Source organism: Zeugodacus cucurbitae, chromosome 2, assembly GCF_028554725.1.
Source record: "Zeugodacus cucurbitae isolate PBARC_wt_2022May chromosome 2, idZeuCucr1.2, whole genome shotgun sequence".
Classification (NCBI taxonomy): domain Eukaryota; kingdom Metazoa; phylum Arthropoda; class Insecta; order Diptera; family Tephritidae; genus Zeugodacus; species Zeugodacus cucurbitae.
This window is the reverse complement of record NC_071667.1, coordinates 31,171,957-31,183,957: the sequence shown is the minus strand read 5'-3', so window position 1 is coordinate 31,183,957 and position 12,001 is coordinate 31,171,957. Positions and strand designations below refer to the sequence as shown.

Below are 12,001 nucleotides of genomic sequence, written 5' to 3'. Positions count from 1 at the left end.
AGAAACACGAAGCGCACACCCGAACAAGTTCGAATATATGCAGATATTAAGGTATGTGGCTATGTGCTTATCTACACATATTTATATACATATATATACATATATATTTACGACCAACAATGAATCTGCAATGAATTCGTTGATGTTGGTCACATCACCCTGCAGAAGACATATTACTTCGTCATTACGAATTTGATCAAAAACTTACACACATACATACATACATGTACAAACATCAACTCCGTAAAAGATAAAAAGCATCATGCCAACAGCAAAAGTATGGCCAATAAAAAATAAAGCTCTAGACTGATACCCGTAGCTAGTAGCGGTTAGCAATCAGCATAATACCAGTAGGTGAGTATGTGGCTAAGTGAGCACGATCGCTGGCACCACGATCACTCCACACCATACGTTATATGCCGCCCAGCACCGACATCGTCTGTGGTAAAAGTATAAAAAGCGAGAATAACGTTCGCAATACTTTTCCGTTCCAGCTCAGTCTACACCCAACTGCGGAGTTGGCAAGTTTAAGTTTCTTTAAGATAAAATATTGTACAAATTTGTGACTCACCTGCCGGCGAAGTGTGGTGCATTTGGTCTACATTATACGCGTCAATACGATTTACACTCGGCTACGAATATTATACGAATAACGCGAAGGTGTGTAAAGAGTTGTTTGTAACTTGTTTTCATTCGGTTGACTAACATTGTTATTGTTTTTTGTTTTTAAATGATTTTTTATTGTTTTCTTCATAATATTGTATTCAAGTCAAGCACAAACTATAAAAGTAACCAAGATACATACCCTTGTATTATTACAAACGACGAAAGAGTGAATTTGAAATTGTGAAGTTGTGGAACCTGTTGTACTTCGAAAAGGGGGGGGGGGGTCAAAGTAAGTGAGATTGCAACATTGCAAAGCAGCAGCTTTTGGCTATCCCATAACTGCATGCCCACCTAGTCAACGTAGTCTAGGCAGTCGAAATTTTGCATGAACAATTGCGGTACATACCTTCACTTTAGCTACATACATACATAGATACAAATGTTTGCATCTACGCCTATTGTATATATACCAGTATAATATCACCACAAGCCAACAAGCAAAGAAGTATAGCCGTTCAATTAGTTGGTTATCTACCAAGAGGATAAATCTATGTAACGTTAACTATAGATACCGTTATTCAAATATACCTTAAAAACACTACACAGCACTGCGTACCATTGCCTACATAAAATATCTATCTACATAGATATATACATATATATGTATATACTTCATATGCACGCTTATAACACATAGCCGAAATTCGAAACTTACGTGATTTGAATTGCCTTATAACACACAAACTCTGCAACATATATGCATACGTAATTGTTAAATAAAAACCAATAATCACAACGTGGCTCAAACAAATACTTGATGATATGTATATGTAAGCTTCTGTGTATACTCACAAAAGCCCAGTAATTTTTCTGTATTTTTAATTGTAGCCAAATCAAATTAAGTGTTACTGAACTTTTACAGCACACTGTTATTTCTTAGTTTTCAGTTAAAACAATCGCACTTCAGTGAATTGCTCATAATTTCCGGAAGTTTAATTCCAGTTAGAATCAACAGTTTATCATTATTTATTAAGTACTTACCGCTCAAATGCGAGTATTTGCTATGGTCTCAGCGCTAATAACGTTGACAAATATAAACATGCACATTCTTACAAACATCAATGCACATATTACCTCTTATCAGCCACATCGCTCGACTCCAAATGAGCGCCGTAAACAGTATTTCGGTTGCCCTGGAAAAATGAAACGTTTGTGGCGTTTACTGTGGCTTCATGGTTCGCTATTGGAAAAGTAGGTGTTCCAAAATAAGAACTGCGAAATCACCAAACTAAAATAACATCAATGCACTATTTGATTCAATTTCATACTTGTATATCTATATCCAATTATATAATATTATCAACGCTAGTTTTGAAAATGGTGACAATTTAAAAAAATTTGACAAAAAAATTAAAACAGTTGATATAACAGCAAACGCAAACAACGCACTAAACATAACATGCAGAGTTGTATTACAAAAGACAATTTTATATAGGAAACAAAAAAAACCACTCTACCAATATTTACAATAACACAGTTTTGTTGTGTTATTTAATACATATTGCTTTATACGACAAATTGTGTACTCCCTTACTTACTCCATGCAATATATATTCACTTGTACGTAAGTGACTAAAAGAGAAATTCTGCTAAAGTGCTAAAAAATTTAAATGCAAGCTTCTCTTTTGCATTGAAGTTCATTAGAAGTCATGCTCAAAAGTCATCTTAATGTATTGATTATTTTTTTCCAGAACCTTTCCAAAAATAACTATCTATAACAGTGTACAACACTCTACTGGAACCAAACTTACTTTTTCCGGGAGATTTAGTCAGTTTAAAAAATGTATATTCTTAGATTTTAGAAGATACCGTAAAAATCGAAATATTTGCATTCGAAGTTCGGAAAATGGACTTAAAAAATATTATTAAAATATAGCTACTAAAAATTTCAAAATACAGATATAATATTAATTTTCTTCTTAATTTAATGTTACATAAAATGATTAGCTTAAGCTTATATAACTGAAGTTATTAGGGGTTTAAATTGGTTGATCGAAAAAAATATTATAAAAGCTTTGTATTTCGAAAAAAACTGGCCAATTTTTTGAAAATTGTGTACGGTTGTACACATATTATATAAAAATTATATAACTTTGAAATCGAAGAAATATGCATACAAATAAAAGAGTAACATACCAAATTTTCAAAAATTGTGACAATATTTTTTGAATAATCAAATTTTTAGTTTTTCTGTTTTTATCATCTGTCATATAAGCTTGATCAGAAAATGTAATGTAACCATTTGAGTAAGAAGAAAATGTTGACGACATATTTTGTGTTCCAATACATATTATGAAAAGGTGATTTTGGTTTTCTTTTCAAAAAGAACGACACATTTTGTGTTAGAACGATATTGGTGAAAATATAATTAAATTTTTCATATTGCTTTTTTTCATCAAAAACGACACATTTGACTTGTGACGACGAAATTGATTTATATTTTTCACAAATAACGACATAATTCAAAGTAGATCACGTTTATGCCCAAGAAAAGGCTTCAGTACACTCTTTTTGGTCAACTTATGCTCAACATTGTATTTAATATATTACAGGCAATTAGATTTGTCAATAAACTCATGACATTTTTCTATATTTGCTAAATAAGAGACAATTGAAAACCTTAAATCGCTCTCCTGAAAAATCGACTTGTTGTGACACTATTCAAGTAAATGAGGGATATGTACTTTTTTACTTATGACTCAATCTCCCGGAAAATTTATATTTAGGTTCAGTACCCAGAAATAAAGTCGATTTTGTCGTATAGTGTAATTATACTTTTTCATCAACACAGTTCCGAGGTCTTCTGACTTCTTTCTCTGGAGCTCAGGATATAGAAAATTTGTATATCACAACTGGACTGCCAATACCATACATCGTTTGCAACATGTTTCCGAGCAATAGATATTCGTACGCAGTATTGTAATTTCACACATTATACACAACTTTGTTGAATTTATTATCAAGGAGATTAGAATGAAGAAAGGCTTATCAACAAGGCATTTTGGCAAGCACTCCAAATTGTTTGAACTCTTACAAAGTAAACCTGCAGAGTTTGATCCAAGAAAGAAGTTGTAAATGCAAATGTGAAAAAGTCGTCTCTCTTCATGACGATACAAGTACATGTACACATGATTGTATTTATTTCCATAGCGAACAGGAATCTGCACTTCAATTAGTTAAAACAAGTAACATGTTTCGTTGAAAAGTGATAACGGTATGTTCGTTTCACTGTTTCCTGTGTGTCTACAAAGTCAATAATATGCACTCTACAATTAGCAAAAAATAAAAATGAAAGTAAATTTGATAAAAACTGTTCAATGCTCGTTAAAAGGCTTGAACGCATATCTTTAACAAGCACAATATTTTACTGAACAACTGACAATAAAAAAAATCAAAATTGTAAACGACAAATTAGTTATTTTAAATAAATATTTCCGTTAACCACATGGAAATAACAAATAGTACTTGTTTTTTATAGAATTTGTTTTATCAACTATTAAAAGTTTTCGATTTCGACTTTATTTTTCAATATTGCGTGCTTGTATTTTTATTATTGTAAAAGCATATATACATATATACATCCATATGTACATAAAGTTTATATGGAAAAACGAAATAATTTTAATTCTTTCCTTCTTTGCAGACAGACTTGTAAAACCAACAGCTGTATTAGTGACCCAAAGCCATAATGTGCGGTAAGTCAGCGACAAAAAAATTTTACATTTGCAATGCTTTATTACACTCGACTGGGATTTTTTCCCTGAGATTGGGACATATATAAAAAAACTTGCATTCTCTGATTTTCGAAGTTAGCCTCCAAAATTGAAATATATATTTGATATAGTTACTAAAAAATCCAAAATCGGATATAATCTACATTTGTCTCTTAATTTAATTGTGTATAAAATTTTTAATTATGTTTCATTCACCGGAAAAAGCAGTTTGGCCCAATAAACAGAAAAAAAGTCGTACAGTGTTGTGAGAAAACTTAACTTTAATACAGTGGAACTTCTCTAACTCGAATCACCATAATCTACAAAAAAAGAGACTTCGAGTTATAGAAATGTTCATTAAAACATACATTTTTCAAAAAGCTGTAAAATATAGATTTACCCCCAGTTTTATTTATTTACTTCACAACAAGTTGTGTTAAAATACATTAAAACATGTATTTTGTAATTTTGTTGTTGAATGGCCTGATCGAAAAGTTCGATTTATGGAAGGGAATTTGTATGAAATTTGACATCTATTGCCACTTCAAGAGTTCGAGTTATGGAGAACTTCGAGTTATAGAAATTCAAGTTAGGAAAAGAAATTTGTATGAAATTTGGCTTCTAAACGCTATTGCCAATTCAAGTGTTCGAGTTATGCAGATCTTCGACTTATAGAAGGTTCGAGTTATGGAAGTTCCACATGTTCTTAGACAGATTCTTAGATTGAGTCAACATTAACTTATCGCATGATCATCTGAATTTGATGAGTTTTTCAAAACCGTGACGAAAATGTTATTTTATAAAATATTATATTTATTATATCTATAAAATAAGGGATACAAAGATGTGAAGCAAATAAAGAGACCAAGTGATAGCGAGAGACACACAATTAAAACGGATGAGTACCTTATACATATGTATATATATTGTCGAGTTCAACAACGTGATTGCAACACGATAGAAATTCAATTCTACATACATACATATTGGCAAAGTCAAATTATATTTTTGCTCAAAACTGTACTGAATCAAATTTTCTGGTGTGGTGACAAGATTTATACAAAAATTAAAAACCTGTTTTCCATCAACCGTATTGTAATATTATGTATGGTGTGTGCGCTTTGCCTGCGTGGCTTCCTACTTGTTGACTTACTTTACGGTACTGGCTCGTACCAGTGTCAACTGCCGTTGCGTCACAACGATTTGACATTTTTCGAAATGAACTGGTTAGCTCAAAGCCAAATGTAAAAGAATAAGTTATCTAATAAATTAGTAGAATCCTCTTGTCTACATTTGTTTATTTCTGTTTGCGTTTGCATACATAAAATCAAGTTTACGCTTCATTATAATATCTGCAGGGCTGTTGCGAAATTCGAAAACATTAAATAACTCTGTTTATTGGAATTTTAACGAATGACGCACAGAAGAATTAAATACAAATATAACCATGTAATACTTAAAAATAATAAAGGGAGCTATTTTACATATTTTTGTTAACAACTTCACTACATATATTTTATTTTATAAATATATGCCTTCTGTAAGTTTTAAAATCCTATAAATTTGTTTTGCAAAAACAAAAAAATTTTTAATTTCGTAGTGGTACTTTAAGTCGTCTTGTCGTACCATTTGTTGGAGTTAAATGTCTATAAAGACAATTATTCTCCTGCCATGTTCCAGAAAACGTATTTTGAGTATCATATCAATACACATGTGATGTATGTAATAAGCGGAAATAAAATTGTTATTACTTTATTTTTTAATTTATATCACCAGGAATTTTTGCTTACCTAAATTACCTGACTCCCAAGTCGCGACATGAAGTTTTGGAATTGCTTTTGAATGGGTTAAAACGTTTGGAATATCGTGGCTATGATTCAACAGGTGTGGCTATAGATTCACCGCAAACCAGTGATATTGTAATGGTCAAACGTTGTGGAAAAGTAAAGGTTCTGGAGGATGCCATAAATGAACGTAAGTCATCGTCTATCGCCTATTTATTTTACAAATTGACTTCTCTACTAATTAAATTAATTGTATGCAGATTTTAGCGGCAAAGAATACGATGAGCCCGTGTTGACACATGTCGGTATTGCACATACGCGTTGGGCTACCCATGGTGTACCGTGCGAGACCAACTCTCATCCGCAACGTTCCGACGACGAAAATAGTTTCGTTGTAGTTCACAATGGCATCGTTACCAATTATAAAGATGTGAAAACATTTTTGGAGAAGCGAGGCTATGTGTTCGAATCAGACACTGATACAGAAGTCATTGCGAAATTGGTGCATCACTTGTGGAAAAAACATCCAGGATATTCGTTCAGAGAACTTGTCGAGCAAGTCATCCAACAATTGGTAAGATATGTGTATTGTTAAATAATTCGTATATTTATTTAAATTACTTATTACCGTTTATAAATTGTGCAAGAAAACATTTAGTCTGTCATCCAATTTAAGATTTTAGAGTAAATTTTTTTTTCGTTTTTTGTTTAAAATACATATATTTACATATGTAAATTCTAAATTGAAAAGAATATACTATTCTGAACTGGTTTAGACTCCAAGGGAAATGCCTAGGTCAATACGTCTAAAACCAAGATAGTATAAACATTTCGTGAAGTAAGATTATAACCTATTTAAAGCTGAGTTTCACTTGCATATACAGTTGAACTTCTCTAACTCGAATCACCATAATCCCCAAAACACTTCGAGTTAGAGAGACTTCCGAGTTATGGAAGCTAATTTGTATGAAATTTGACTTCCATTGCCAAATCGAGAGGTCGATTTATAAAAGGGATAATTCAATTTATTATCTATCTAAAATATATATCTAAATATGTTTTTATGTACTTGCAGGAGGGCGCATTTGCAATTGCAATTAAGTCCAAGCACTTCCCTGGAGAATGCGTGGCTTCCAGACGTGGTTCACCGCTGCTTGTCGGTATTAAAACGAAGACTCGTTTGTCCACTGATCACATTCCTATTTTGTATGGAAAAGGTAATTTGATTATTTCTCATATATATATATATCAAGCTGATTTGCTTGGTATCACAATTATATAATAATTTTAACTTATTACTCAATTTCAATTACCAACTATGAACGAATAGTATAATATGACATTTACAAATTTTATTTAGTAAATTTTCCGTGAAAAATCGCTATAAAGAGTAAAGGCTTTAAATATGTATATTAGTTTCCTTTTTTTCCTTTTTATGTTCAGGTCTATACTGTGAATATCGCTTATACGAGCACATATGTAGCTGTATGTGTACGTGTATATATTCTATTCTAAGTTAGTTAATAAGTTATGTTTTGAAGTTGGTAATTTTATGATGTATATAAACCTTGTTTTTATTAGACATTCACATACGTTTTTAATACAAAAAATATACATGCCTTTAACATTAACTTTTATGTTTGTGATTTGTTTCTTAATAATCTCTTTTCTATGTTGTCTATCCATCGATAATTTATAAATTTCTGGAAACTCTGTGCATAATTTGTAAATGTATGTTACAAAACCTGCATTTTTTGAAACCGCTATCCAACCCTACTACTTGCCTATCGTTTTCAACTCTATTTACTTCAAACAGACGAAAAGTCACCGCAAACTTGTGAAAAAGGTACCACCTATTCATACCTGAAATTCGAAATATATATACATATATGGCAAATTGGTTGCTTATTTCTTTTGGTGAAGGTTGATTTGCTTCGAAATAATGTACTAATGGGAACAAAATATGAATGTCGCTAAAGACAAACACAACACTAGAGATATTTACTTTAATTATTATTTAATAAAGACAAACACCCTTTATATGAACTATATATGTATGGTATACGAGTATACTTGTTGAAATTACTTTCTTGTGCCTTAATATAACAAATACGAAACTATTTAAACTCTAGACATTGACAAGCTATTTAAAATAAATTATGCTATTTCTTATATAGCTACATATACTAATATATAATATTAAATATTTGCATGGTATATTCAGTTTAGTACGGGTACTTTTGTTATTTATTATTTACGTAATTGTTATGAGAACTCGAATGGTGCTAATCGCTAAGCTTTTATACGATCCAAGTTAATATACTAGGCGACCAAAATTGGCTTTATCTTACATAGGTTATTGTACAAATCATACACTTGACCAACTATATTTTTATTTGTTTTAAGGAAGCAAGAATATATATAGAAACGTATATTATATATATATATATACTAAACATACTAGATATCAAAGCTGAACTCGCTTTGAATAAGTTTTAAGGGTTTATTTTGGTGCTGAGATATTCAAGTTGCAGCTTATTGTCTTAAAGATCTGATCTTATACTTATAAAAATATACATATGCGCTTATATATTATGAAAGTGGCTTATTGCCTTTGTAATGAAAATATTTTACGAATTTTTGATATTGTCTTCCATTTGCTAAATTTTTTTTTATATTTTTTTTATTCGCTTATTTCGCAACACTTCAAAAACTGACCAAATTCTGTCGGAATCCACCATAGACACAGAGGCAGCCAAGGCAAAAGGTAAATACACTAAAAATATTTAAATATAACTAGTTTATGCACTTCATTTACAAACATACATATGCAAACACACCTATACATATGCACATACACATTTGTGTGTATTCAATTTCCTGCTATTGCTCATTGGTTGAGGCGGAAAAAAACAACGTTACATAATCACCTCAATTTATGCACCCCTTATTTTCATACTTGTGGTATTCTAATTTTCTATCTAAAAATATTAAACATCAAACATATATACTCAATTCACTGGCATCGATTTACATTTCTAATTTAACTGTGTCAAACGAATTTCGATACCACTTTAAAACAAAAACCAATATATGTGACATACATACATACATAACTGTCAGATGATTGGCTTACTGCAAGTCAACCATTAAAATAATTTATTTTAAAGCGAACAGTTTGTGAATCGTAGACTTTCTTGATTTGTGAATATTTTTATAGCAATAATATACTCAAAAACAACAAAAAAAAAAATTAAAAATTTCAATGAAAAGTAACATAATTGAGGGCTATGCACGATCACACATAAAGGTTGCACCCATTTTGTTGAAAAATGGAAAGAAAATATTCTTTAAGGAGACTTCGCAAGCATGCTTTCTATATTTACATTTCGTTAGTCCGAGTACGGTTTTTGGATATTTTTATCAAGATTCCCAATTGTTGATCTGACAGTACAGGATTATGACGGCCATAAATTGGACGTAGCGCTCTTAAAGTAGGAGGGCACTGACTTCCAATTTCGATGGTAAATTTTAATAATTTCGATTCGTTGTTGGATTTTATATCTTTCCATGATGAAATGGCAAACCTTACTGAACAGAAATGTCAAAAGAGCGGGCAAAAATATGGCGTCATTTGCTGTCCTTAGCGGTCTACTTTTGCAGCGGTATTAGTACGCAAGAGTTTGACATTTAAATATTAGGATTATTTTGCACGCTTGCACATACACACACATGCTCATTTCGAAGTGTTCCCTTTAAAGTTGGTTAGAATTGAATTTGCGATCTTGCACATATACACATATTTCACTCTACTTGGAGCACACAATAATCCATTTGCATATCTATATTACATACTCGTATATACCAATACACACACACGCACACATACACACATATGTGCACACATATGAACATGTATTGTAAATACGGTTAAACGCCAACGCTAAATTGCAAACATTTGCTTGTGCTTCCGCTTTTCTTCTGATAACGTACAACCTAATCAAAAAGAACATCGTCCACATGGACAAACTCGTGAATTGCCAGTGTTACCACGCACCGAAAGCACATCCGAATTCATGCCACTGGAGGAGAAAGAGGTCGAGTACTTCTTCGCATCGGATGCCTCAGCTGTCATTGAGCACACCAATCGGGTCATTTATTTGGAGGTAATGTCTCTACGAATGTATACATATACTGACACATGAAGAACTACATACATATATCAAATATTAATTATGTTTTAGGATGATGATGTGGCTGCTGTTCGCGATGGTACACTGAGCATCCATCGTCTCAAGAAATGTCTAGATGATCCACATGCACGTGAAATTACAACACTGAAAATGGAAATCCAGCAGATCATGAAGGGCAACTACGACTACTTCATGTTGAAGGAAATCTTCGAACAGCCCGAATCGGTGGTCAACACCATGCGTGGACGCGTGCGGTTTGACTCCAAATCTGTGGTATTGGGTGGTATCAAAGAATTCATTCCGGAAATTAAACGTTGTCGTAGGTTGATGTTGATTGGTTGTGGCACATCATATCATAGTGCCGTAGCCACACGACAACTACTAGAAGAGCTCACCGAGTTGCCGGTTATGGTTGAGTTGGCGTCCGATTTCCTCGATCGTAACACCCCCATATTCCGTGATGACGTCTGTTTCTTTATCTCGCAGTCGGGAGAGACTGCTGACTCACTAATGGCCTTGAGATACTGCAAACAACGTGGTGCTCTCATTGTCGGTATCACTAATACAGTCGGCAGCAGTATATGCCGTGAATCTCACTGTGGTGTTCACATTAATGCCGGACCTGAAATTGGTGTTGCGTCAACCAAGGCTTATACTTCACAATTCATTTCATTGGTGATGTTCGCTCTTGTTATGTCTGAAGATCGACTCTCGTTGCAGCAACGTCGCTTAGAAATCATACAGGCATTATACGAACTGCCAGAACGGATTAGACAGGTCTTGAAGCTTGATAGTCAGGTACAAGAACTGGCTAAGGATTTGTTCCAACATAAATCCTTACTTATTATGGGACGCGGTTATAACTTTGCCACTTGTTTGGAAGGTGCACTGGTAAGTGATATTGTTTCTTTCGTTCAAACTAAAACCTAAACTAGAGTCGGGAATGTTTAATACGAGTATATTGAATATTTTATCTGTTGCAGAAAGTAAAAGAATTGACATATATGCACAGTGAGGGTATTATGGCAGGCGAACTTAAGCATGGACCGCTGGCGCTTATTGATGACCGAATGCCAGTTATGATGATCGTTTTGCGAGATCCAGTTTATATCAAATGTATAAATGCCTTGCAACAAGTGACGTCACGCAAGGGCTGTCCCATAATCATTTGTGAGGAAGGCGATGAAGAAACCAAGTCCTATTCATCTCGTTCGCTAGAAATACCACGCACAGTAGACTGTCTCCAAGGCATTCTAACAGTTATCCCAATGCAATTGCTCTCATACCATATTGCCGTGCTGCGTGGCTGTGACGTGGATTGTCCACGTAATTTGGCGAAGTCCGTGACCGTGGAATGATGGCCCACGTCCACCTGTTTTTATTGTTTAAGATATTTACTTCTATATGGCTGGTTCTTGTACACTTGCTACTGGACTTATATACGTACGTACATATGGTTGTACACTTGTAATTATATATTACTTGATTGATATTAACAGTGATTTTATGTACATATGTATATGTATATTGCTTTCCTTAAATATGTTTTATCCTGTTTTCTATAGAGCTGATCCTTAGAGTTTAAAATAATATTTACAAAATTTTAATAAAACAAAATTTAAAATGTAAAAACACAATCAAACGA

General features: G+C 32.8%; 1 protein-coding gene across 5 annotated transcripts; it reads left to right on the top strand.

Annotated features, from left to right (window-relative positions):
* Window positions 1-466: 466 nt before the first annotated feature.
* Window positions 467-11,750, top strand: LOC105215742 (glutamine--fructose-6-phosphate aminotransferase [isomerizing] 1). Of its 5 annotated transcripts, none has more exons than XM_054230628.1 (10): window positions 467-660; window positions 4,314-4,361; window positions 6,156-6,353; window positions 6,424-6,737; window positions 7,239-7,380; window positions 7,980-8,009; window positions 8,907-8,930; window positions 10,172-10,329; window positions 10,408-11,247; window positions 11,340-11,750. In XM_054230628.1, the coding sequence occupies exons 2-10, from the start codon at window positions 4,355-4,357 to the stop codon at window positions 11,712-11,714; spliced, it is 2,088 nt and encodes a 695-aa protein (XP_054086603.1). In that variant the 5' UTR covers window positions 467-660; window positions 4,314-4,354; the 3' UTR covers window positions 11,715-11,750. The 5 variants fall into 5 exon arrangements, with proteins under 5 accessions (XP_054086603.1, XP_011188141.1, XP_011188138.1 ...); XM_011189839.3 differs by having other exon boundaries at window positions 4,310-4,361; window positions 10,208-10,329; XM_011189836.3 differs by having other exon boundaries at window positions 4,310-4,361.
* The last annotated feature ends 251 nt before the right edge of the window (window positions 11,751-12,001 follow it).